At 48.6% G+C, this 27,817-nt stretch overlaps 1 protein-coding gene across 6 annotated transcripts in view; it reads right to left on the bottom strand.

Moving 5' to 3' along the window:
* Positions 1-27,817, bottom strand: part of STPG4 (sperm-tail PG-rich repeat containing 4) — a 62,605-nt gene that overhangs the window by 8,576 nt on the left and 26,212 nt on the right. For 2 of the 6 annotated variants that reach the window (XR_003434045.1, XM_027113182.1), the window contains exon 6: positions 16,994-17,098. Coding sequence is in view for 4 of the 6 variants with exons in the window: in XM_027113182.1 (XP_026968983.1) it covers positions 16,994-17,098 (105 nt within the window). In the remaining 2 variants the exon portion in view is untranslated. Of the gene's footprint in view, positions 1-10,513; positions 10,656-14,220; positions 14,364-16,993; positions 17,099-20,121; positions 20,251-27,817 lie in introns of those variants that run through there. The other 4 variants (XR_003434046.1, XM_027113185.1, XM_027113183.1 and 1 more) reach the window with 4 other exon arrangements.

Genomic DNA, 27,817 nt, shown 5'->3' with positions numbered 1-27,817 from the left:
AGGCAGAACACACTATGACATAAATCACAGCAAGATCCTTTTTGACCCACCTCCTAGAGAAATGGAAATAAAAACAAAAATAAACAAATGGGACCAATGAAACTTCAAAGCTTTTGCACAGCAAAGGAAACCATCAACAAGACCAAAAGACAACCCTCAGAATGTGAGAAAATATTTGCAAATGAAGCAACTGACAAAGGATTAATCTCCAACATTTATAAGCAGGTCATGCAGCTCAATAACAAAAAAACAACCCAATCCAAAAATGGGCAGAAAACCTAAATAGACATTTCTCTAAAGAAGATATACAGATTGCCAACAAACACATGAAAGAATGCTCAACATCACTAATCATCAGAGAAATGCAAATCAAAACTACAGTGGGGTATCACCTCACACCAGTCAGAATGGCCATCATCAAAAAATCTAGAAACAATAAATGCTGGAGAGGGTGTGGAGAAAAGGGAACCCTCTTGCACTGCTGGTGGGAATGTGAATTGGTACAGCCACTGTGGAGAACAGTATGGAGGTTCCTTAAAAAACTACAAATAGAACTACCATATGACCCAGCAATCCCACTACTGGGCATATACCCTGAGAAAACCATAATTCAAAAAGAGTCATGTACCAAAATGTTCATTGCAGCTCTATTTACAATAGCCCGGAGATGGAAACAACCTAAGTGTCCATCATCGGATGAATGGATAAAGAAGATGTGGCACATATATACAATGGAATATTAGCCATAAAAAGAAACGAAATTGAGTTATTTGTAGTGAGGTGGATGGACCTAGAGTCTGTCATACAGAGTGAAGTAAGTCAGAAAGAGAGAGACAAATACCATATGCTAACACATATCTATGGAATTTAAGAAAAAAAAATGTCATGAAGAACCTAGGGGTAAGACAGGAATAGAGACACAGACCTACTAGAGAATGGACTTGAGGATATGGGGAGGGGGAAGGGTAAGCTGTGACAAAGTGAGAGAGAGGCATGGACATATATACACTACCAAACGTAAGGTAGATAGCTAGTGGGAAGCAGCCGCATAGCACAGGGAGATCAGCTCGGTGCTTTGTGACCACCTAGAGGGGTGGGATAGGGAGGGAGAGGCAAGAGGGAAGAGAGATGGGAACATATGTATATGTATAACTGATTCACTTTGTTATAAAGCAGAAACTAACACACCATTGTAAAGTAATTATACTCCAATAAAGATGTAAAAAAAAAAAAAAAAAGCCTTGCAGAGGCGTGGCCAAAGCCTGGAGGGGGGTGGGAGGCAGCAGGGGGCGTCCAGACAGGGCCAGAGACCCCTGCTGCCTCCAGAGCCTGGCTGGGAGAAGCCAGGGCCAGACGTGCCACCTGAACAGGAGAGACTGCCCCAAAGGCACTGCCAGTGGAGCAGCTTCAGCACCTGGGGGAAAACACCAGGGTAGGGGTGTGTGGTGAGCATCCAGGCCACATCCAGATGGGCCACCTGCTCTGAGAAGCCCACACCAATATTCTCCTAATGGAAGTTATGCCACGTACAAATACACTATATAAAATGTGTATCAAATGATGACATCAGTTTACACAGAAGCCCTATTTTCTCCGTGCACCCCAAGGGATTATCTGATGGACCCCCAAGGCTGCACCCACACGGTCTGAAGACAGCTGCCCTTAAGGCTTCCTCTCGACCTCAGGGCCTGGCTTAGACAGAGCTGCCCACTCAGCACCCCGGCCACCTCCACCCTGATCCTCAGCCCTATTACTGGGGTTACGGTTTTGCTGTTAGTGAGGAAGGGCCCTTCTTGGAGCTCCTGGGTGCCCAGCTTTGATTTCCCTGTGATACTTTTTTAGAAAACACGTTCAGTCTTCAGTGGTTTAACAATTAGTATCAGATTACTTGTCACACACCCTCATCTGCCAGCTCACGGCCCCCTGGGGTGAGAATTAAAGGCTGCTTTAGGCTATAGATGGTGTCACTTGTCTGCCAGCCTGGGAGAAAGGCCTAGAAGAGCTCATCCTACAAGGACAAGACGAGGGAATCTGGAGGGAGGGAGGGGCAGGGAGGGGCGGCCTTCCTGTCCCTGAGGAGGGCTTTGCTGAGCTGACCTCAGGGTGGTCAGATGTTGGAAAGTCAGGCAGTGGTGGAGACCCAGGCGCTCCCTGACCTCCAGCTCCCCATCTGCAGACCCCTCATTCACACTCGAGCCCTCCCTGGAGAGGGAGGGGGCCAGCCCCGTGTCCAGCCCATTGTACCAAAACAGGGGCTGGAGTTCGGGGCTAAGACTCGGTTGCACTGTCACCCCCATGGACCTCCAGCCCACAGCCCTGCAGTATTAATAGTGTTTATCTGCAGGCACAGGTATGAATGGAATTTCAGCCACCACCCCCAGACTCCTACCAGAGTACTCACTGTTGCATTCACACCCCGGACCCAAGCGCTCAGATGTCACTGTGCAAATATTTCTTGGCCTGGTTTTCGGGAAGCATCCAGCTAAACAAATATCCCCCAGCCCGTGCTGCCAGCTCTTGATGACAACCCACAGTCAGAGAGCCTCACATATGAGCGACCTGTGGGACCACCCCCACGTGGTGCAGACTTGGACTCTGGAAGCTAGGGAGGTCCTACTGGGAAAGTACCCCATGCCAGAAACGCCTTCGAATTTTCATCAAGCTCTCTCAGTTGCGAAAAGCAGAGACCCACTGAAGGTAGCACCAGGAAAGAGACAAGGGGGGTTCCCTGGAGCCCTAGGGCAGGGACCGCAGTGCACAGATATGGGGCCGAAGCAGCCATGCATCCGTGTTTGGTGATGGAGTCAGCACCCAGACTGAGCTCAAAGGCCACTCTACCACTGGCTGGCCCTGTGCCCTTGAGCAAGTGACCTACCCTCTCTGTGCCTGTCTCCTCATCTGTAAAGTAAGGATAATCCTGGAATAGTGCCTGCTTTGTGGACTGTCATGATGATTAAGTGAGAAAAAACATGGAAAGAGCCTAGAACAGTGCCAGGCCCATAATAACTACTGGATACCTGTGTGATGATTTTCTCTGCCCCGCCTCTTCCCTCCTCCTCTCCCTGCTGGCTGACCTCGCTCACTCAGAGATGCTGCCATGGGACTACGTTCAATCTACATACCCTGGCTGGCCTTCCACCTCCACTGCTGCAGCGACACCCCTCTGTGCATCTGAGCTTAGATTCTTGGATGAGACGATCCCACTGGTCCCGCTCATTTTTCCATGGGTCCCTAAGAACAACCAGCTGTGACCAGGGGATGGGCCTCAGGACACAAAATATGGCTGCCTGAGCAGCTGGAGTTCCGGGTGAGCAGTAACGGGCCCCTTCTGAGACCCTGCATCAGCCCATCATTCCCTCAAGCCTTGCCCTCCTGGGCACTCGGTACGATGCAGGTTCCCCCGGAGGAGGAAGACAACAGAACTCACACCCCCTTGAACACCCACCCCACCCCTTCCCTATCATTGTCACTTATGGTACATCATGGGGGCTCCTGTCCTGTCTCTTCTCTTGATAGCAATGACAATCCTAACATTCTCCCTCTACTATACTAGGCATAAGGCACTTTGCTTATCGGTGGACTCTCTCCCCGACACTGCTCCTTTGGTAGTCAACAACCTAGGGAAGTGGGTTTTGTCCCCATGAAAGGTGACGAGACCATGGCGCCTCCACTCACAGCTAGGAATATGGCAAAGCTGAGAGTAAGGTCCTCACCCACAGAGCCAGCACCAGCTCACCAGACGATGGGAGAGAGGAAGGCAGTGCCTGTCACTGAAGCAGCAGAATGACCAGGAATCCTCCAGCAGGGGAGAACGGCCGATGCTCAGTGCTGCCTGCCACCCTAGCCCCCTCTGCAGCCGGAGAGGAGGTTCCTTAAACAGAGACCACTCAACAAGCTGGAAAGTCCCCCAAAGAGCAAGAGGGTTCTCAAGATGTCAAGCAACCCGGAAACAAGAAAAGGTCACCATGGGAGCTGTGCGCCGGGCCATGTGACCCCACCATCCTGCCCACCAGCTGACTGAGCCATGGGTGGTTTCTAGAACCAAAGTTCCTCCTCTGTGCACTGGCCCACAGCCTATGAGGTGGCCTGGGCATCCCACACAGAGACCCCCAGACTGGTGGTGACCGTCCCTGCTCTCTCACACTCTCACTCATTCTCTTCCCCCCTTAACTGTCTCTGGAATTTGGCAAGAAGTAAGTCATTGTGGGCCTCTTTTAAAAACATATTTTTTTCCGAACCATCTGAGAATAGGTTGCATAAATCATGCCCCTTTACCCCTTAGTAATTCAGTGTGTTTTCGCTAAGAACAAAGGTCCTTGTCTTACATACCACAGCACAGTTCACAAATGAGGGAATTTAACCCCGACACAGTATTTTTCTCTCCTCTCCCGTCCATATGCCAGTTTGTCACCACTGCTCCTTGTAGCACTGTCTTCTCCTGGCCCGGGTCACATATTCCACTTAGTTGTCACATCTCTTTAGTCTCCTTTAATGTGGAATGGTCCCTCCACCTCTCCTTGCCTTGCATGACAGTGCTGAAGGGTGCAGAGGGTCTGGCCTCTGCAGTGAGAGTTGGGACAGAGACAGAAGCAGTTGGTGGTGGGAGCAGAGGCTGAAAAGCAGCAGAAGCCAAGGGCCAGAGGCAAGAAGGAAGAACAGCTGGGCAAGAAGATAGAAAAACGCAGAGCAGGTGAATCTCCATAAAGATGGAGCTCTCCAATCAAAAGAAATGGATGCCCATTTTCAAGGGGGCAAAAGACGATGGACTCAAGGGAGCTCCATTCTATCCCAGACGCCCTTTCCAGCTCCTGCAGCCTGAAGTCAAGATTCCCATCTGAATCCTTTCCTCGGTCCTTGCAATGACCCCCTGATGACGTAAGGGACCTCGAGTGTGTTTGTTCCTGGTGGCCCTGCCCATCCCCAGAGAGGCACACTCTCCTTCCCCAGGTCTCCTCTCAGTGTGCACCTGGAGACCAGCCTTTGGGGGTGGAGGGGCGCATGCCAGGGCACCCACCTATGGGGGAGGGGCTCCGACCCGAAGCAAAGGGGCACCGGTGGGCATGGCGAAAGCCCATCTCACAGGGGAGGGAAGGCAGTGCAGGAAGGTGAGGTGACCGGCCCGAGGCCTCCAGCCAGCAGGGCAGTGAGTGAGTGACACTCGGGCGGTCTGCATGCAAGAACCTCGGTCTATGGCATTCTTCCTGGGACACCCGCCAACCAGAGGAGGAGCGTGTATGCTGAAACGGGGATCAGAGCAGGCATAGGGACACTGTCACAAAGACTAACTGGCCTCAGGTGTCAGCTGTGACACCTGAGATGAGTCCCTTCTCTGTGCGGAGGTCAGAGCATAGGTGGCTTCCCCAGCTCCCCGTCCCCAGGTCTCAGCAGCTGGGGCAGTCTCTGTAACTGACTGTGACCTCCATGGCCTCAGCTTGGGCCCAGGAGGAGGCCGCTGCAAGGTCCCTCTCACCTGTCTCGTGCCCAGGAGCCCACAGCTCACTACCCGACCCCCAACAAGGCCCCCAGCTCACTGGCTGTGAGTGGGGCCCCCGACACCGCTCACACCCCTGAGAGCACCCCGCCAAGGGTGCAGGGGCTTTGACGGCTTGGCCCAGTGCAGGCTGGTGTGAGCTCACAGAGGGCCCCGGCAGTTGCTAGCCTGGGGCCAGGCACTCTCCTCCATCCAGACAGTGTCTCCTCTGAGCTGGGAACACCCCATCCTGGGCCCTCGCCCTACCTGTGAGGGTGTCTCCTGTGCCCTCAATGACCCACACTCTCCCACGTCCACGCCACTCCTACTGGGCCTCTCTTCCCAGAATTCACCTTGTGCCCCTTCTTCTTCAAGACCCAGTTCCCACACCTCCCAGAAGTTTCTCTCCCTCCCTCCCTCCCCCCCTGCACCTCTCACCACTCACCTCATAGGACCCTTATGCTTTGTCAAAACACTCGGGCTGGCACACAGGCCCTGGGGGTTCTGCTTCCCAGGTGTGGCCCCCACATCCCACACACCTGGGCTCAGCCACACCTACATGTGCCCTCATGAGCGGGACACCAGCTGGCCTTTAGGGAGGCTCTCCTGCCAGTGGGAGGCTTGGGGTACAAATGTGGAGTAAAGCCACCTTGGCCCCACCCACCGGCTGACCGTAGCCTTCCCTCTTGCCCAGCACACACACCATCCCAGTGTTTCACCCTGGGGGTGCCTGGGACAGGGCTCCGAAGAGAGACCTTAGCCCTCCTGAGTCTGTTATGGCTGTTCAAGGACCTACAGTTGGTCTCAATCCATTATATTTTCTTAATAGAGTTACATGTATGTTTCATCCCATTGTAGAAGTTATTTTAGAAATACTCATGCATCTTTGCCATTAGGATCTTCATCTGCACTACAGACATGTGGGTCATTAAACACAACTTTCCAGAAGCTTCATTTTCATTTCCATATAAGATAGGGCACATTTAAATTTTTGGAATAACGTGGCTACTGGAGATTTTAACTGGAGCCATAAGTACCATATGTAAAATATTAGAAGCTTTCTCCCCCCGCCCAACCCCATTCCCCAGAATGTTACTTTTAATGTGACTGCTTTTTTATTTTTTACTTTTTTAACTTTTGGCTGCTCCTCACAGCTTGCGGGATCTTAGTTCCCCAACCAGGGATCGAACCTGGACCCACGGCAGTGAAAGTGCTGAGTCCTAACCACCGGACCACCAGGGAACTCCCAACGTGACTGCTTTTTAAGTGGTCTTAGAGAGCTTGTTTATAACATCTAACACCTACAATCCTAAGGTCAAACCTCCAGGAATGATTTCTAAAATCAGTACTAAGTTTCTTTACCTCCTCTTTTTAAAAACTTATTTCATCAGGTGACTTTTGTCAGCAAACACCAAAAATGGCTGATGATATTCAGGGTAACAGCCCTTCCCTAGACAATTCTTTGTGGTTCAAAATAATCAAAGGAACTTCCATAATATAAAAGATTTTATGAAACACAAAAGACCCCAAATAGCCAAAACAATCTTGACAAAGAAGAACAAAACTGGAGGTATGACACTCCCTGACTTTCGGACTCTACTACGAAGCTACAGTAATCGAAACAGTATGGTACTGGCACAGAGACAGTCACATAAATCAATGGAACAAAACAGACAGCCCATAAATAAATCCACAAACTTATGGTCAATTAATCTATGACAAAGGAGCCAAGAATATACAATGGGGAAAAGACCATCTCTTCAGTAAGTGGTGTAGGGAAAACAAGACAGCTACATGTAAAAGCATGAAATTAGAACACTTTTCCCACATCATATACAAAAATGAACTCCAAATGGATTAAAGACCTAAAGGTAACACCAGAAACCATAAAACTCCCAGAAGAAAACATAAGCAGAACCCTCTTTGACATAAATCACACCAATATTTTTTTGGATCTGTCTCCTAAGCCAAAAGAAATAAAAGCAAAAATAAACAAATGGGACCTAATTAAACGTAAAAGCTTTTGCACAGCAAAGGAAACCTATGACAAAACGAAAAGACAACCTACTGAATGGGAGAAAATATTTGCAAATGATATGACCAATAAGGGGTTAATATCCAAACTATATAAACAGCTCATACAACTCAACATCAAAAAAACAAACAACTTGATTAAGAAATGGGGGGAAAACCTTAATAGACATTTCTCCAAAGAAGACACACAAATGGCCAACAGGCACATGAAAAGATGCTCAACATCGTCAATCATCAGAGAAATGCAAATTAAAACCACAATGAGATATCACATCTGTCAGAATGGCTACCATCAAAAAGAACACAAATAACAAATGTTGGCAAGGATGTAGAGAAATGGGAACGCTCCTACACTGTTGGTGGGAATGTAAACTGGTGCAGCCACTGTGGAAAACAGTATGGAAGCTTCTCAAAAAGCTAAAAATAGAACTACCACATGACTCAGCAATTCTCCTTCTGCATATATATCCAAAAAGAAAAATAAAAAACAAAACCACTAATTCAAAAAGATAAATGCACTCCAATGTTCATAGCAGCATTATTTACAAGTGCCAAGATATGGAAGCAACATAAGTGTCCATCAACAGATGAAAGGATAAAGAAGATGTGGCACACATATACACAATAGAATACTACTCGGCCATAAAAAAGTGAAATTTTGCCATTTGCAACAACATGGATGGACCTGGAGGGTATTATGCTCAGTGAAGTATGTCAGACAGAGAAAGACAAATACTGTATGATATCACTTATATGTGGAATCCAAAAACTAGTACAAACTAGTGCATATAACAAAAAAATAAACAGATTTACAGATATAGAGAATGAACTAGTGGTTACCAGTGGGGAGAGGAAAGGGGCAAGATAGGCATAGAGGACTAAGAGGTACAAACTACCGTGTATAAAATAAATAAGCTGGGCTTCCCTGGTGGCGCAGTGGTTGAGAGTCCGCCTGCCGATGCAGGGGACACGGGTTCGTGCCCCGGTCCGGGAAGATCCCACATGCTGCGGAGCGGCTGGGCCCGTGAGCCATGGCCGCTGAGCCTGCGCGTCCGGAGCCCGTGCTCTGCAACGGGAGAGGCCCGCGTACCGCAAAAAAAAAAAAAAAAAATAAGCTACAAGCATATATAGTACAACACAGGGAATATAGCCAATATTTTATAATAGCTATAAATGGAGTATAACCTTTAAAATTGTAAATCATTATGTTTTACACCTGAAACTTACATAATGTTGTATCAACTATACCTCAGTAAAATATAGTATTCAGTGGGTATCTGCTATATGCTAACACTGTACTAGGCACCGGCAAATTCACCAATGCCCCAGTAGATCCCAACTCTATGATCTCAGAGCCTACAATCCAACGCTGGCCTCAGGCAAGGATCTGGGGACTACTGGAGCCCTTAGGAGAAGCACCAACCAGCTTGGGGAAGACTGGGGAAGGCGAAGATAGCACAAGAAGGGCCACGGGAGAGCAGCATTTCAGGCAAAAGGATGCCTCACATCCCCCCAGCTACAAGTTCGATAGATGGTGTGGAATACTGAATAACGCCCTCCCGAAGGTGTCCGTGTCTAATCCCCAGAACCTTAGAATATGTTCTTTCACATGGTAAAGGGACTTTGCAAACGTGATTAAGTTAAGGGTCTTGAGATGGGGAGAGTATCCAGGTGGGCCCAATATAATCGTAAGGATCCTTACAAGAGGAGAGGAAACCAGGTGGGTCAGAGTCAGGAGTGGATGTGATTGTGGGAGCAGGAGTTTGCAGTGATTTGAGGAAGCGGCCGTGAGCAACAGAATGCAGGTGGTCTCTAGAAGCTAAAGAAGAGAAGAAAATATTCTCCTCTCAGAGCTTCCAGAAAGAGACTCCTTCTGGAACCAGCCTGCCAGCACCTTGACTTTAGCCCAGTGAGACTGATTTGGGGACCCCTGACCTCCTGAACTTTAAGAGAATAGATTTGTGTTGTTTTAAGCACCAAAGTCTATGGAAATTTGTTACAGCGGCCATGGGAAACTAACAGATGGTCAGTTTCCACAGTGAGCTACCCCGGGCACACAGGTTCTCTGCAGTCCAGCTCCCATGCCCAGCCCAGGACGGGCTGGGGATTAGAAGCCTCAACAGCTGTGACCCTGCCTGGCGTGTTTCCAAGCGTCCCCTCTGGTCCTGATGAATAAGAGAAGCTCCAGCAACTTCCTTGCTCTGTGATGGCCCTCAGTTACCATGCAGGACCTCTGAGCTCTGGGACTTCAGAAAGGGGGTGAGGGGACAAAGGCCAGCCCTCATCAAGCCCAGAGCTCTGTTTGTGACCTGCACAGCTCCAGTGCACTGCTTTGCCATCCAACCCTGCCCCCTCCCAGGTCGCTCAGTTCCCTGGCTCCCCACCCCCATCCCCCGGAGCCCACTCTGCTGACCAGAGATGCAGTGTCACTGGGCCTGAGCTCCCTTCCTGCCTACACTTCTCAGGGACTAAGCCACACTCCGACGCAAAGCAGCCACATTGCCACCTCCCTCCCCTGATGGGCCTCTCTGAGCCCCTATCTCTCTTCAAAAGGGTGACACACTTTTCTGGGCTCTAATAGAGCTAAGGGTACTGTCAACAAGGCAACGCGAAGCACCTGCTGGGAGACATCCTCCACGCGTCCACCCCCCGGGCCTCCCCTTCCTCTGGCTCCTCCTCCTTGTGTCCGCTCCCCCGCCCCCCCCACCCGCCTACTCGCCACCCCCAACATCCAGGCCTCCGTCAGCCTTGGCTCTTCCTGCCATCCAGAGTCGCCCCTTCTCTGGGGAGACGGTTGGCAAGCCGGACCAGCGTCTGGGTCTCTGGCACTGGCGCCCACAAGCCCACCCGGTCCCTGCGGCCTTGAAACCGGAACCCAAACCCCTCCCTTTGGGCCTGGCAGGCTCTGTATGCCTGCAGCCCCGCCCTTGGCCAAAGCCAAAGATCTGTGAGAAACCCCGCCAAGAGTCAGGCTGGCGAGAGGTGCCTGAGTTCAAGGGCCCTGCTGACCTCTCCACGCAGAATGACCTCCACCGGCAACGTTCCAGGAACTTACTTCGCTCAGACCATCCGGCCCGGCGCCATCCTCTTTCCTCAGGACTCAGCCAGATGGTAACACGGACCAACCTCTTCTTAGCTGGAGCGTGACTTCCTAGGGCAACGGGAAGTCTTCTTAAACCTTCAGGGGTGGGGGGAACTACCTGGGGCCCCGCCCAGAGTTATTGGTGATTGGTGCCTTCACGCCATCTCAGCAGCTGTTCTCAGCCTTCGCTGACCATTGCAATCACCTGGGGGTGGGGGGGGTGGGACGCGGAGGCACATTAGAAAAATCCTGGGCCTGAGTCCTACCCAAGAGAGTTTGATGTGATCTGTTTGGGCGCTGCCAGGCCCTGAGCTTTGTAAAGTCTCCCCCGGGGATTCTAAAATGCAGCTTAGAACAACTGATTCTGAACTTGTAGAAAGTGTTTTCAAGATAATAAGCCTTTCAAAGTAATCCTAGCCGCAGGGACCGGAGTCCAGGCAGCTGTGTGCTGCTTCGAGGCGGCTGGCACCGAGCGGGTGAGAGGTGATGCTGGAGGCCGGGCCGACCACCTGAGCAACCTATGGCCCTAGGTCTCCAGGTCTGCAAGGTGTCCCCTGTGGGTCCAGAAAGCAACGGGGGGGGGGGGGGGCCGGGGGGGGGGGGGGGGGGGGGGGGAGGTGGGGGGGGGAGGACAAGCTGTCCCCACGAGCGCTGCGACTTTTGACATGCTCTGACTTAACGCAGAGGGAATTTCACATGGCAACAGCAGAAGATATTTGCAGCCAGGAAAACCATTCGCTTTGGTTGAAGCCGAATTCAGAGGGCAGTTGGCGTGTGGGTGGGGGAGGGGAGAGGAACAGCAGGATGCTCAGGGAAGCCAGGGCCAGACCTCGAGAAGCCAGTGTCACAGCGGTCCATGGGGGATGGAGGAGGGACCCTGCAAGGAAGGCCCCTCGGGACGTAGGATAAACACCACATTCCCTTCCATCTGCCAGCTCTTGGCTTTTCTAAGTCAGTTTGGACCTGTCACTGGATGCATACAACAGCAGTAGCTGCTAGGTGTTTATATCCCAAGCTCAAAGCTCAAGCTCAAAGTCAGCCCCAGTCTGTCCAGTCTGTCCATGTTGGAAAGGACAGAAGGAGGCCTTGCTCTTCCAACATTGTCCCAGTTTTTAGGCTTGTGGCAGGAAAAAGCCATCCAGAATCCCTCTGGTCTATTTGGAAAAGCCTCTCCCTACCTGTATGAGCTACTATAAAAAATGCTGGAATATGTCAAAGAAGAGAAGCAAAACACTGCTCTCCTCGCCGCCTGGTGCCTGCCAGCCCCTCTGCTAGCACCTAGGGAAAAGCCTCCGTCACATCACCACAGAGGAGACACAGAGGAGGGGGAGGCTGCATTATGGGCAGGTGGCAAGACTGGAAAGGAGGACAGGGCTGGAGTACCCCCAGCTGCAGAAAGAAGACAGGAGTCACAGGAGAAGGGCAAAGTTAGTGCATGGACTGGAGACTCAAGGGTGGCCCTGCAGAGTGTTCTCCAGCGGTTCCACCTCCAGGTGACGTCTCTGCAGGCCTCCCAAGCCCCCTTCTTGCAGGCCAGGCAGGAGACGCCCTGTCCTTATTCTGAAAGGGTCTTCATTCTCTTCTAGAACACAGTGGAGCTGCCCTCCATCCCGGCACAGCTGGCCCCTGCAGCTCTGTCTGCACCAAGGGTCTAGGCCCTCCTGGCCACAGCTGCAGGGCCCAAGGGTGGACCCCTGACCCAAGCTGGCCAACTGGATTCTCTCTCCTGGGAACCTGATACTGGAACCAGGAGGGGCTGTTTACGTTCTTTAGGGCGTGGGCTCAGGAAATGATGGGAGGGGAAGGCTGCATTAGACCCTAAGCATGGGAAGAGGCTGGCCTGAGGGAGAAGCAGAGGGGAGACAGAGGGAGAGAGAGGCGGTTCCTGCCCGCCCCTGGTTCACACTGCTGTCGGGGAGATACCCCACATGCCTGCAACACAAGCTCCCTCCTGCCCTTGCCAGTGTGAGGGCTTCCCCTAACCTTCCACCCGCGAGCCCCAAGACATGTGACCGCCTCTCACCTCCCTCTCTCTAGAACTGCTGCCCTGAGTGCCAGGCACAACCCGACACACTGCTTCCTAGAGAAACACGCTCTGTCAGAACTGCCAGCATTACCTTCTGATCCTGCAGGGGCCTTTGACCCACCTATCTGCCCTGCAGCCATCTGCTGATCAGAGTGGGACAGGAGCTGCCACCCCTGAGGCATCTGCCTCATCTTCCAAGGGGCCGTTTTCTGCTCTGAAGGAACACAGTGCAGGGAGTTTCTTCCACAAATGTGAGACGTGGATAAACCCAGGGAGATGATGACCTCCCCTTCCTTGAGCCCAATGCCCGCTTTATAATGGTGTTTATATGACTAGAGAAGAGAGCTGGGGTTTTTTTTTAATATAATAAAATATAGGGATTTATATTAGGTTTTCTTCTTTCTTTTAGTTAAAAAGAAAAAGATTCCTTCCTATTATTGATTAATGACTCTAGTCTGCCCATCCTTCATGAGACCCTGGCTGTCCAGCGTAGGGTCTGTCTGGCTGGAGCTCCCAGAGTAGGACTGACTGCTTGGCCTGTGGTCTGGGTGTTGCCCAAGCCCCCTCCCGCCCCCATCTGCACCCTCCACTCTAGTTGGGCCAGGTTCCCTCTGTTCCCCTCCAGCAAATGTTTCTTCCTGCTTTTCGCCCAAACGGGGTTCCTTGCCCTCCATCTTCCTCCCTCTCCTCTCTGCCTCCTGGTCCCTTGGGTACCAGCCAAGCTGCCTCCTGCACCCGGCTGTCCTTCCCCGCTCGGGCCGTGCTGCCCTGTCCCTGCTCTGAGCGCCCGTTGTGGCCTTTGTTGTCAGAATTTGCTCCTCCACGCGCCGGGCGTGGTGATCTCGCAGTTTCCCGAGACTAGGGCCTGTCTTGCTGGTGGAGCTGCCATCCACATGACGGCCACCTCTGAGCTGCACACACAAGGTGACCGGAAGGAGGCTCTTGGCATGGGTTTCAAAGCCTTCCTCAAGCCGGGAACTATTCCAAACTACCTTTCTGGCCTTGTCTCCCCTCCAACCCTCCCTAAACTCGGTCACATGCCTTGTTCATCTTTGTTTCAACCTCCACTCCCTAACCCCAGCACAGCACCTGACACGGAGCAGATCCTCAAAATATTTCTGTTGACTTGAAACTACAAATGCTCGTCGGGTTGAATCAATATTGTTCTCTTCAGGGAGTTGAGAAAGAGAAAGAACCATCTGTTGGGATCCCGTCAAGCTCGGGTTGGCCTTGGCTGAGTGCCGACCCCCCGAGAAAGTCTCCATGAGTCTGTGAGGCATGATAACCCCAGTGCAGTGGAGACCCAGCTAGAGAGCCCAAGGTCACACAGAGCCCACCTGACATATCAGGGCCCGTCCAGGTGCTGTGAGAGCAGCCCAGGGGCACAGCCTCTGGGGATACACCCTCTGACAATACACAGAGGGAACATATAACTGATTGTTCAAACCAGGAAACTTCTGCACGTGAACTGGACATTTTGCTGGGACTATTCCAGATAAGCGGGCTGGGTGGTCCCCGCAGGCCACTGATTATGGTCTGTGGTCAAACCCTCCTAAAGAAGAGACAAAATAGAGTTTTCTAAACATAAGAACTTCCTAAAACTCAAAGTCGCTTAGGGTCAAGATGGGTTTATTTTAAAAGCCAATTGTGTTGTTGAAGAAAAGGCTATGTCCTCGGCCCATTTTGGCTACGGTCCGGGGCTGCTTGGGGAATTGTGCTGAAGATGTGTATGCTCCTGGGCCTGGCGTTTTCTGAAAACACAACAGAAAACAGGGAGTGATGAGATGGTGACGCCAGAACCTGAAGCCTCCTGAGCCTGGCTGTGCGCTCAGACGTGGCAGGCAAATCCCCACGGAGGGAGACGAGGGCCACGGTGGCCGGGGCTGGGGCCTGTGCACCCTGGAATTGGAGCCTGTCCTTGGGGCTGAGACCTGATCCTGTCCACGGCTCTCCCCAAGGCTGCAGAGGTGCTGAGAGAAGAGAGGACAAGCAAGTGGCAGCCCGGGGGAGGCGGGCTCACATCCCACCCTCACCTCAAGGCAAGCTTTCTCCAGGGCACCCCCTGTCCCTGGGGATGCCAGCGTCTCCCCCCGCCCTCCGCCCTCCGCCCTCAATGACCTCAGTCTAGTGGTAATGGGTTGGAGAGGATGGATTCTGAACCTGGGTGGTTGACCTCAAAAGCCCAAACTCGTGTGTTTCCATCGTTTTCCCCAGGGTAATAGAGTAAGGTGCTTCACTACCTGGGGCTGTGGACCTCGGGCTCAGAGGGATGTATTCTCAAGGGACTGACGAGTTCTAATTTTGAAAAGCCATGTTTTCATTTTGATGAAATTCTTGAAAAATTATTTAGCCAATTATTTAAACAAAGCTTCTCTTCTGTAGTGATAAGATATAAATGAATGTCATTCTCATGACGAAGACTTTGATTTCTGAAGTCAGTGTTGCCCATGCTGAGGTGCACCCACACATTCTTGAATGCCCCAATATTTTATCTTAGCGACACACTGGTGTCTCTGGGTACCGTTAAGGGAAGGGTTTTAATGTCAGACGGGGCTGGGTTTGAGTCCTAGTCCTACCACCAATGGCTCAATATGACCCTGGGCCACGTGCTTCCCACGCCTCACCCAGCAAATGAGGTTTTGAGGTTCACTGGGGGCCCCCAAAGACAGACAGCACCACCAGGCTGGCAGCAGGTACTGCTCCACACGCTAGCCACCACCACTATTATTATCCCCTATCATCACCTACTTGTCATTGCCATCCTCCCTTGCAGTTTGTTATCTCTTCAGGAAACAGTGAGAGTGGAAACAGGATTACTAGAGCGTCAGCCCAGAGTGGATGAGATCAGCTGCCTGCAGACGCTGCTTTAGACAGGATGTTTTCCTTGCCAAAAGCAGGGGAGCAGCCTGGAAATCTAATCAACTCCCGGCCAGACGTCAAAGGAAGCTGAAGCCTTTATTAGTGCTCTTAATGAGGAAGCAGCATGCGTGTGGAGTCCTGGAAGGCCAGTCCCCAAACAGGAGGTTCGTGGGCCTGGGCCTCGCAAGGCCACCCCTCAGGAGGCTACTGGGTGTGGTTCTCAGACCTTGAGAACATCCGGCTCCGTCCCCCAGCCCTGATTCCACTGTCACCAAGCAAATTTCTGATTGTTGTTGGCTTCCTTCCAAGTTTCCTACAAGGGGAGATGCTCCACAGAGCAGCGGCCCCAGACACCAGCCCCCTTGCCGTACACTTGTAAATGAATACCACACCTTCCGGCTTCTCCATCAGTCTCCCTGGAGTTTGGTTAGCATGACTCCAACTTCCTGAGGAGCTGTGAGCTCTGACAAAAATCTGTGTTTGGGTCATGATAATGCCACTAGGGTGTGAGGACCCGCTGAAGGGATCCACTAGCCTCCTGCTGTTGGTGTGTTTTTAATATTATTGGTGGGGCCTCCCCAGTATTCCTCCAGAGAAAGACCACACTGCTGCCACACTGTAGCACCGCAGCTGGCAGCTCTGCAGCGAGATGGCCTGGGACAACCCAGGGGGTGCTGGGGGAGGTGACCTGCAGGCAGCGGCCTCCTGCCCACCGCCCCAGCTCCTCCCACCCTCCTTGTTCGCCCCCCACCCCGGGGTGGTGCTGTTTTCTCATGAGCAGAATTCGTGTTTCTGTCTTCCTAACCATGTCCAATGAGGCTACAAACCACTGAGCTTGGGGGACTTTCAGACTGAGGTGCTGGCTAGGAACAACAAGGCCAGGGGAATTCAAACTTTTAGCATCAAACGAACAACAGCCCTAGCCACTTTCATAAGCTCCGTGTTACGCTTTTGCCATCCTTCTTGGTCTTCTCTAGGCCTCAGAGGCTCTCGCACACTCCCAGAATCCACCTTCTTTGTGTATCTCCAGGAACGTGAGCCTCTTCCCTGTCTGTCCCGAGTCCTTGGGGGCAGGATGATGGCTCAGGCCTTAATGGTGCCCTTTGGTTCAATCATAATGTTTCTGCTGTGACTTTTTGTTCCCAGAAGACACATACACAAAGAATGGCAGTTCTGGATGGGCGGGGGCAGCCTGTGCCCACTGCTGGCTTCAATGCGTTAAAGGAGTTTCCCCCCAGAGCATCCAGGACATAACACCGATGGCTAATTACTGTGCTGGCTGTTCGCAACTGGACCCATAATTCAGCCACGGCCTTCAGGTCTGGAGTCACTCTGAGCCTGAAGCTGGCCGAGGGCTTGCCGAGGAAGCTCTATGCCCTTTGCTGCCCTGAGAAGCAATTTTAGTGTATATATACTAGAATTGTATATAACTCTGCTACCCCCATCCGACCCCCAATGCCCACTCCCCACCCACCCACCAGCCACAAAACCTACAACCACATCTGTCTTTTAGGATACTTACTGAACAGGCCGGCAAGAATCGAGGTACTCTGGATTGAAAACAGGAAGTAACAGAACTCACTGAAGGTATTTTCAAGTCATAACGACCTGGTCCTGGGCCTTCACGCTGTAGAAAAAAAAATTTTTTTAAGTGTTTCATAAATAGTGATATCAGATATATTTTGATGCTATATTTGCCTTTTATGAATAAGCATATGAATCAGTGTGATAAGGTAGAAAAATCCCTGGATCGGGGCTCGGAAGATCTTATTAAGGTGTGCCCTGGCACAGGCCACTGTGAATGGGAATAATACCTGCTTTACCTGCCTCATGGATGACTGTGAAGACTGGAGTTAGGTGACCTGTGAAAGTCTCCCCTGTCCCTGCCTGGATGCCCTCTTCTCTCCCAGGCCCCCTGCCCACCCCTGCAGGCCTCACATCATTCTTGTCCCTCTGTTGACGGTGACTTGCTGCTCTGAGCTGTTAGCTTTATAAAACATGCTCATTCTTTCATATAAATGCAGTACATGTTCTCTTAGTCCAAAAAAAAAAAAAAAAGTATTCACAGCAATTCACTGACCTAAGTGTTGATACAATGCTATGAGGTTAACAGAAATGCATGAATACAATTTTAAAAAGACAAACACCTCTAAAGAAAAGTTAGCAAAAGGCAATTCACAAAGAGGAAATGCAGTGAGGAAACTGGGGGCTGGGGCGGGCTTTAAGGTCATTAATAACCAAATAAGGTGTCATTAAAACAAAGAGATACTTTTGTGGGGGCCAGGAAAGAAAGAGAGGGAGGGAGGGAGGGAGGAAGGAAGAGAGGGAAGGAGGAAGGGAGGGAGGGAGGGAGGAAAGGAGGGAGGAAAACTTTATCCACAGCGTGGACACTCCTATATGACTCTGGTGGAAGTATTAATTTGATTAGCCTTTCTGAAGCACACAATTTGGCAAGCTATGAAACATCTTAAAAACAGATATACCTATCCAAAGGGAGAGAAAGAAGAAAGGAGTCTGGTTACAAGATTGCTGCGGGAACCCAGAAGACAGATAATGAGTCCTGAGCCCAGGTATGGCAGGAAAATGAACACAGCCCAAACAGCACCGTAGATAACATAGACAAAATGTTAACCTTTCTTTATTTTCTAGCAATTCACTTCTTTTCCTCTCCTGTTTTCAAATACCTGTGCTATTTGACAGAAAAGAGTCTTTCTGGCATGATGTCTTGGATCTGTTTCTAAACAACACAGGAACTAGGGGAAGTGGGTGGGGTATGGACTGGCCAGGAGCTGGTCACTTTCAAATGGGTACATGGGGGTTCTGTCTATGTGGTATATATTTTTAAACTTTCTACAGTACAAAGTTAAAGACAATATATATTTATCATTTTGACCCATCAATTCCATTTTTAGGAATTCTTCCTAAGAAAACAATTGAGGATGTGTGCAAACATTTGGCCACAGAGACATTCACTATAACATTGTTTCTAAAAGACGTGTGCCTGGTTAAATAAATTGTGATTCTTCCATCCAGCCATCCAGGTTGATGAATTTTTAGGGACATAAACACTATTCCCAAATATCGTTAACAATGCAAGCTTTAAAAAGTGTGCATAAAAAAACTGGAAATGGAATGTTCACTGACAGTAGTTTTCTCCAGGTGGCGCCGTGTTGAGTAAAAAGAAACTTTTTTTTTTTTTTTTTTTTTGCTTATTGGCAATTTCTAATTTTTTTATGATGGACTTAAGTACTCTTGAAATATGAAAAAAAATTATACCTAATGTATAGATAAATGAATATGGAAATTGGGTAAGTGAAGAAGGGGGTAGGGAAAGAAAGAAAATGAGCAGTAAGGTTAGAACAGAAATGTTCCTGTAAGATCCTGTAACATACGAGGCAGTAAGGTTAGAACAGAAATGTTCCTGTAAGATCCTGTAACATACGAGGCTGAGCCACAAGGTAGCTCAATGGCTTTGGCTGAACAAGCACCAGCTGCAGCCCCTTCTCAGGGTTTAAGGGCAAGGCTTTCAAAACCCTGTTCTCCTTTGGGTGGCACAGCAGCGTAATTCCGGTTGCCATTCTCAATTATCCACCACGAATGAAGTCTGTTATTATCAGCCAAGCACAAATCTGGTAATCAAGGGATGCGCCTCATCATTTTACAGTTCGTGGCAGAGAGATGAAAACAGCCGTGTTTTCAACCTGACGCATCCATGGGACAAAGGTCGCTGTCAGGGCAAGGCTCTCCGTACGACGTGACCAACCTCTGCACTCCCACTGGAGAAGTCCACGCCACGATAAGAACACAGGCATAGAAAGGCGGGGAAATCTGGACAGGAACGGTTTGCACAAAGTCCCTTTGGTTTGGCCGTAAGAAATGTAAGCTCTCAAGCCAAAGTGGTAGCTGGGGCAAAAGATGCTGCTGAGGGTGCTACCACTGACTCTCCGCCTACGACAGCCTAGCTGTCTGCAGGATGGCTAAGAAATGCTGTGACCTGCACCCTTTCCCCCCAGGCCTCATGTGGTTTCACTTCTAAGCTTCCAAGTCATGAGCTGCTTGGGAGGCCAGGTGCCAGGCCTGGCGAAGCCCTGATGTGTGCCTATGCCATCCAGCAGCCTCCCTGCATGTGCCTGGTCATCTGAATCAAAGGGCCTGAGACTTAGGGCATAAAGAAATTACTAAATGCTATTTGCCCCCCATGTGTTACATGGGATCTTTTAAGTGGGGAACATTAAGGAAGTGGATATGGGCCCAAGTTCTTATTCCAGAAGCCACAGGAACCCTGCTATAAGTGAGAAGTAATGGCCAGGCCAGGGCCCTGCAATGGGCGGGAAGCAGCTCCAGCAGAGTCCCCGATTCTGCCCTAACCAAGGATGGCAAGTGGGCAGAGCTGAAAGGAGGGAAGGGGACTTGGTCCAGGATGCCTCTGAATGTGTGTTGAGAAATGGACCTGGTTCAACGAGAGGGGCGTTTAAAACAAGGAGAACAGGGAGGGGTAATACAGGGATAGGAGATTAAGAGGTACAAACTATTATGTATAAAATAAGCTACAAGGATATATTGTACCACACAGGGAATATGACCAATATTTTATAATAACTACCCTTTAAAAATTGTAAATCACTATACTGTACATCTGTAACTTATATAATATTGTACATCAACTATGTATCGATTTAAAAAAAAAAAAAAGAAGGACATTTAACTGTGTCCTACTCCTCCCTGAAGTTGGGGATTCTGCTCTCTGGTTTGCTGGCGATCTCTGAGCATGATCCAGAACTGTGGACCACATTACGTACGATGTGTGGGTGAAGGGTGGCACCCAGGTTCATCAAGCAGTGCTAAGCACCTCTTGCACAAATTGAATGGACCATTTCTTAAACCTTCCTATCATCAGGGCCATGCTTTGGCAACTCTGGGTTTCCCAAACTAAACTTTTCAGAGACCGTTGACATCTGGTGCCAAGGGAGAACAGAACTATCACCTTCCTAGAATCCCAGAACCTGCTGCCAAAAGAAACGACAGGAACCTTTTATAGCTCCCCTTCCTCGATTCAGGGCGTGATTACACCTCAACACTCCTGGTAAGATGATCGTATCTTCCTCTTGCCTTGGAAAAAGTCTTATCTAATTGAGTTTCCACTTGAGGACAATCTTAACCTTAAGGGATTACACGGTATTTTATGTATGATAGTATTTGATGATGAATAAAATACGATAATCGACCTAGAGGAGTTTATGGTCCAGTGAGGGACACAGGCAAACAGAAACACCAAAAAAGAAGAAATGGAGATGTGAGGAGCTACCATGGTGCTGAGGGAGGGCAGAGCTAGCTGCATGGCTTCAAGATTCCAAACCAGGTCCTTGGTGTACCTGGCCTGTGCTACGTAAGTTTGATCTCAGTGGGATGTTACAAAGAGCTGGAGTTTTCCACTTACTGCAAAGGACTCGGAATGCATGGGTCTCACTCATTTTTCTGGAGTGCTCCTGGGACCGTGTCGTACCATGAAGACATACCATAGCCTCCACCTTGGCCTTCTTGACCAATTTGGTTCCAACCCCTAATGTGCAATAATGCTCAGTACCGTTGTAGGCCTTTGGTAAAAGCCTTGCCACCCCCTCACCTGCCACTGAACACACTCCTCCTCCGGGGCTGAGAGGATGGGACTGGCTTATCTACACAACACCGCTCAGGAACTGAGAGGTGCCAGGTGCCTCTGAAAGACTGTGTGAGAGTAGATGAAATTATCCCACGATTTTGTGTACTGAATTATGTCCTCCCAAATCCTATGAGTTTTTGGTGTGTGTAGAAGAGGTGTATGCAAATTCTAAGGAGCATCCTAAAGGAGGGGGCAGCTCATCCATCTTCCCTGCCCTCCTGCCTGCTAGCTGGTCCCATGTTCTCAGCTCTCTGGGACCATGGGTGTGGAAGCAATGCTTAGCAGAGCAGCACACAGAAATCTGAGGCTGCAGAACTACCACACCAGCCCTAAACTGCCTACTGCAGGTACTTTATATAAGAGAGAAATAAGTTCCTATCTTGTTTCTAATATTGTTACCCATGGGCTCTGTTAGTGGCAGCAGAACTCAGTCTTAATTGACAAGGTAGGCATGTTTCCAACTCTCATGCGGTTTACATTCCAGTAGGGAATGTCTCCCTTACAAAAATATGATGAATGTGTGGAGTATCACACAGAGGACATATATGGTGCCACGAGAGCATGTAAGAGGGTACACTGACCTGGCCTGAGGGGCCTGAGAAGCTCTTTAAAGAAGTACATTTGAGCTAAGACCAAAAGAACAAGGAGGAGGAGGAGTTTGCAGGGCAAAAAGGCTGGAGGAAGGGTCTGTGTAAGAAGAAGTAATGGGGGGCTTCCCTGGTGGCGCAGTGGTTGGGAGTCTGCCTGCCGATGCAGGGCACACGGGTTCGTGCCCCGGGCTGGGAAGATCCCACATGCCGCGGAGCGGCTGGGCCCGTGATCCATGGCCGCTGAGCCCACGTGTCCGGAGCCTGTGCTCTGCAACGGGAGAGGCCACAACAGTGAGAGGCCCGCGTACCGCAAAAAAAAAAAAAAAAAAAAAAAAGGATTAGGGAACATCAAAAGGGGCAGGGCCTCAGGGCAAGCCTGAAAGGAGGATACTGTTTATTCTAACCCTGTTGGGACAAAATCACGGCATCACAGGAATAAAATAAAAAAGTGCATAGGCTCCTGTCAAAAAATAGGGTTAGGGACCTGAAATTCAATTTGCTTGTGACAGTTGTTACCACTTTGTTGTTTTTTCATACGTGTATTAACACTAAGAACGGTTTTACGATTTAATTGCAGATGTAAACTGTCAAATGTCACCTATGTATGTCCAATCTACGAGTCCTCAGTTTCCTGGAGTCTTCTCGTTTGCAGGCAGGTGTGCTGGTCATCCAGGGCACCTCTCCAGCCTGGTCTGAAGCAGACTTAGCAGGCAGTCTCCACCACTGCCCACGCGAGCTCCCAAGGACCTTCTGCATGGCCAGAGGGCTACCCCACCCCTGCCACCATCTCTAGCTCCCAGCCTTCATTCACATACCCTCTCATTTGATGCTCACAACAGCCCCGTGGAGGAAATGCTATTACCTCCACTTAACAGACAAATAAGTGAGGCTCAGTGGGGTTAGAAACAAATGACTTAGCAGCTGCAGAAGCCAGAACCAGTGACTGACCTTGCTTCTCAGCGCTGGGAGGTATCAGTACTTAGTTCTACACTATTTTCCTTTAAAATCATAAAGCTAAAGGGAACCTAGAAAGAGCACACAGTCCGTCCCTACTGATCCTAGGCGCAAACAACTTTCAACGAATCATACTTGAAAAGAGAAAAGGTCAGAGATAAAATGTATGGCCCCAAATGTCTATATATACACATGTAAAACATAAGAAATATGCAACATAAACTGAAATTACTAGACGTGGTGGTAAAAATGATCTCCCCCAAATTTGGTGTGGTGGATGGGTGTGATAGCTGGACCACACTGCCCAAAATAAAACAGACGCCCCAGCAAGGAGGGTGGAACCCTGTGTGGTGGTGGGCAAAGAGAGGAGCTAGAGCTGCCTCTGTGGGAATTCAGGAGGAGGCATGTGGCAAGATGTATCCAACTTGGGAAATTCTAGAATTCTGTAACTATCGGTCTACAGGTTCAGAGAAAGGAGACATGCCTGCTGGTGGGTGGGGTAGCAACAAACCTGGCAGGGGCCAAAAGTTATTCACATTTGAAATTAAGAATTGATGATACCTCTGAAGCCCCATACTTCTTAAAAACCCTAGTACATCTGTAGTTACATTTGAAAGGTTATATCGTTCCAAAAACGTTACCTACAAGCGAACTCATCTTTGAGGAGACTGACACTGGGACCTGTTTCACTCATCTAAACTTTCAGATTCCTTTCAGTCAGACGTCCATTTGGCTTTTTTTCAATGTGACCATGTTTACTAATTACTTTTCTGCTCCTCAAGGAATTTTAAACTAGCAGCTTAGTTTTTAATTGAAGTAATTCCTTAAATGCAGAAATAACTGAAATGATTCAGCATTCTTCCATAATGCTAATTTTAATGCAGGGAGTATGCCATGGATCTGCTATCCCTTTTTCAAACTTCTATCAAATGCGACTAAAACTGATAAATCCCATAACGCTCATTTGTGTCTGTACGGACTCTTCCCTGTTTATCTGATCCTTTCCTTATTTTTTTTTTTTTTTTTTTTTGCGGTACGCGGGCCTCTCACTGTTGTGGCCTCTCCCACTGTGGAGCACAGGCTCCGGACGCGCAGGCTCAGCGGCCATGGCTCACGGGCCCAGCTGCTCCACGGCATGTGGGATCTTCCTGGACCGGGGCACGAACCCGTGTCCCCTGCAACAGCAGGCGGACTCTCAACCACTGCGCCACCAGGGAAGCCCATGTAATATTCTTTTTAAATTATATCCTTCTCCTGAATACAAGATTGTTGCTATTGTTATCTTGCTATTATAAATAATCCCTTGATGATATTCTTTGTATAGATTAATATTACTGTATATAAATTATTACTTTATGAGGGTTTTCACACAATGGAATTAGTGGGCTAACAGAAACAGTTTTAATAGCTCAGTACATACTCCCACCAGCAAGAGACAAGAAAAGCACTGATGTTATGGTCCAAGTAGATATTGGGGGGAAAAGATTTAGAAAAACAAAAATCTTCCTCACTCCTCCTTACTTTAATGGGAGTATTAAATAAAGTCATCAGTGTCCCCTATAGGTTCAAAGAAGTTGTGCAGAATATCTGCTATCCTTAATGCCTGAATTTTGAAATGCATTCAGGAGGGAACAAAATTCATGCAATTTTTTTGTAGGTCAAGAGATTAATTTGAGTCATTTATAAAAGCTAAAATTAAAGGGAGGAATGAGGGGAGGAGAAACCAAAAATGACAAGTTTTACTTTGTCCACCTTGCTTGGATAAGAATGACTGGGGGGCTTCCCTGGTGGCGCAGTGGTTGAGAGTCTGCCTGCCAATGCAGGGGACATGGGTTCGTGCCCGGTCCGGGAAGATCCCACATGCCGCGGAGCGGCTGGGCCCGTGAGCCATGGCCGCTGAGCCTGCGCGTCCGGAGCCTGTGCTCCACAACGGGAGAGGCCACAACAGTGAGAGGCCCGCGTACCGCAAAAAAAAAAAAAAAAGGGAATGGTGGCTGGTAGAATTTTCCAATACAATTCTTTTCTGTGGGTAAAAAAGGGCCCTTTTTACTTTTGGTAGAACATATCTTCTGGTGTCTATCCCAAAATGCTCACATAAACACTCTTCACAGTCTTTCCTATGGACAAAACAATTATGCTGATCTATAATCAATTATTATTATTATTTCAACAATAACTGAAATAGCCAATAAGTATGCAACCTTACACTGGTAATCTGAAGATTAGAAACCATCTTCCAACCAGACAAATCCCTTCCCAACTGCTGCTCCTGAGAGCCACCTACACCTTGGGACAGAGTGTAATTCGTCAATGGAATCCTTGACATAAACAAGAAGGCTGCATCTTTTTAACAAGTGATAATGGCTCATCCACGTGGAGGGGCCTTCAGGCACATAAGACCCTAGAGGATTTTCAAATTCCAAGTTACTGTACTTTTTACAACTAAAAAATGGTGTAGTAATCTGCCATGCCTTCACATGGTCATCCACTCATTTTTTGATAGGCTGCTCCTGGAGATTCTAGGCATAAATGATTAACACATTTCAATGAGCTAATTTTCACAGATGATGGAAAGAAAGAAGGAAGAGATACACACCTGTATGTATCCATCTTTTATAACCTGCCTCATTCCCTAAAGGGTTTAAAGTGACTTGGTGAATGTCTATAGGTTGTCGTACTCCATTGCACCTGATCTACAGGTCAGATTTCTGGTGATCGTAGGTTTCATGTATACGAACGGTGAGGCAACCTGTCCTAAATCAACAGGGCTCAAGTGGCACTGTGACCTTACACAAAATGCATTTCAGAAGGATTAAAGAGTGACAAGTTGGTTAAAAAAAAAACCAAAATGCCAAAAAAAAAAACCAAAGAAAATTAAAGTGACGTCATGTCTCTGGAGAGAATTTTTTAAGTGGTGGAAAGGATACAGACAAAAGGAATGGAAAATTGGAAATTTGGAAAAGGAAAGGATACATAGGTTTCAGTCATTCATTCAACACATTTTTGGAGCACTGTCCTAGGTGCTGGGGACCTTGCAGCACCATTGAATAAGACAGCCCCTTCTTTGGAGGATCTTACATTCCAGAAGGTGACTACAAACCCTCTAATTTGATGACAAAAACATTTTACATTTTAGGGACTTCCCTGGCAGTCTAGTGGTTAAGACTTCGCCTTCCAATGCAGGAGGTGTGGGTTCCATCCCTGGTCAGGGAGCTAAGATGCCACATGCCTCGCAGCCAAAAAACCAAAACAAAGAACAGAAGAGATGTTGTAACAAATTCAATGAAAGCTTTAAAAATGGTCCATATCAAAAAAACTTAAAAAAAAAATTTTACATTTTAAACTTCTGTATATAAAAAAACACAAAGTAAAAGGCAAAAATCCCTGAAAAACTTCCACAAATAGAAATGCTAATGTCTCTTCACTATAGAGTTTATACAAATCAACAAAAAAGAATGTTAAAGCTCCACCCAATAGATAGCTGGGTAAAGAATGTGGCCAGGGGCTTCCCTGGTGGCGCAGTGGTTGAGAGTCGGCCTGCCGATGCAGGGGACACGTGTTCGTGCCCCGGTCTGGGAGGATCCCACATGCCGCGGAGCGGCTGGGCCCGTGAGCCATGGCCGCTGAGCCTGCGCGTCTGGAGCCTGTGCTCCACAACGGGGGGGGCCAAAAAAGGGAAGGGCCCCGGGAAAAGAAAAAAAAAAAAAAAAAAAAAAGAATGTGGCCAGAAAGTATGCAAGAAGGGCCACAAGGAACTGGCTAACAAATAATTAGAATGTGTAGCCTCCGATCCTACAGATTAAAATAATGAGATATCATTCTTTTGCCATCAAATTAACAACGATAAACAAGTTTTATAAAAATTTTGTGAAATAGGCACTCTTTTTTTTTTTTGGCTGAGCTCTGTGGCACACGAGATCTTAGTTCCCCTGCATTGGGAGCACAGCGTCTCAACCACTGGACCACCAGGGAAGTCCCGGTACTCTCTTTTGTTTATCTATCTATCTATCTATTTATTTATTTTTGGCTGCATTGGGTCTTCATTGCTGTAAGCGGGCTTTTCTCTAGTTGTGGAGAGCAGGGGCTACTCTGTTGCAGTGCGCAGGCTTCTCATTGTGGTGGCTTCTCTTGTTGAGAAGCACGGGCTCTAGGCACGCGGGCTTCAGTAGTTGTGGCATGCAGGCTCAGTAGTTGTGGCTCGCGGGCTCTAGAGTACAGGCTCAGTAGTTGTGGCACACGGGCTTAGCTGCTCCGCAGCATGTGGAAGCTTCCCGGACCAGGGTTTGAACCCACGTCCCCTGCACTGGCAGGCAGATTCTTAACCACTGTGCCACCTGGGAAGTCCCCCGGTACTCTCTTGATTGCCGGTGGAGATATATAAATTAATGTACTACTTTTTTAAACAGATCAAGAACCTGTATATAATCTCTACTCTAGTAAATCCTATTTGTGATGATCTATAAAAAATGATTCCCAAGTTTAGAAAAGACTTTATGCGTTGTCTTATCATAGCATTAGTCTTTTGATCTATGTATTCAGCACCATTGTCCTTGCATAACAAAGCTGTGAATGTAGACAGAATTTGTCATAGCACAAAAGAATTCTCCAAAGAGCTGACCACTAATAAAAGTATATCCTATTCAAATATCCCTCCCTGCTTAACACTAGCATCCACCACCGCAGACAGGTGAGGTTCTTTGTGAGTCAGTTTCTCTCCCTCATTAAATATTCAACAACACACTGCAAATAAAATGCAAATCCACTTCACATGAAAATGCAAATTTTACCAAATAATGCAAGATTTCGTGAAGTTGATGTAAGTAATGAAGCGCCTAAATCACAGGAACAGTCTTTGATTGACCAGTGAGGTTCCAGCAAAGTTAGATCAGCTAAAAAGAAAGAAGAAAAGCTGGACAGGATTGTGACATTATTGGCACTCCAGTAAAGAATGATTTACAATATCAAAGAAGACACCCTTGGGAAAACTGATGAATCTTCAAATATTATTTTCTAAAATTTGTTCTTTATGATTTCATTAGAATGTCAAATATGAAATGAAGGATGTCACTATGCTATCATAAAATACTGTCAGAAAAAATAAACTAAAATCAACACAATTTCCTTTTTTAATATGATTTAGTAC

This window comes from Aethalodelphis obliquidens, unplaced genomic scaffold, assembly GCF_003676395.1.
Source record: "Aethalodelphis obliquidens isolate GAN/ISIS:26980383/991018 unplaced genomic scaffold, ASM367639v1 scaffold12, whole genome shotgun sequence".
In the NCBI taxonomy this organism is placed as follows: Eukaryota; Metazoa; Chordata; class Mammalia; order Artiodactyla; family Delphinidae; genus Aethalodelphis; species Aethalodelphis obliquidens.
This window is presented reverse-complemented; position numbering and strand designations above follow the sequence as displayed.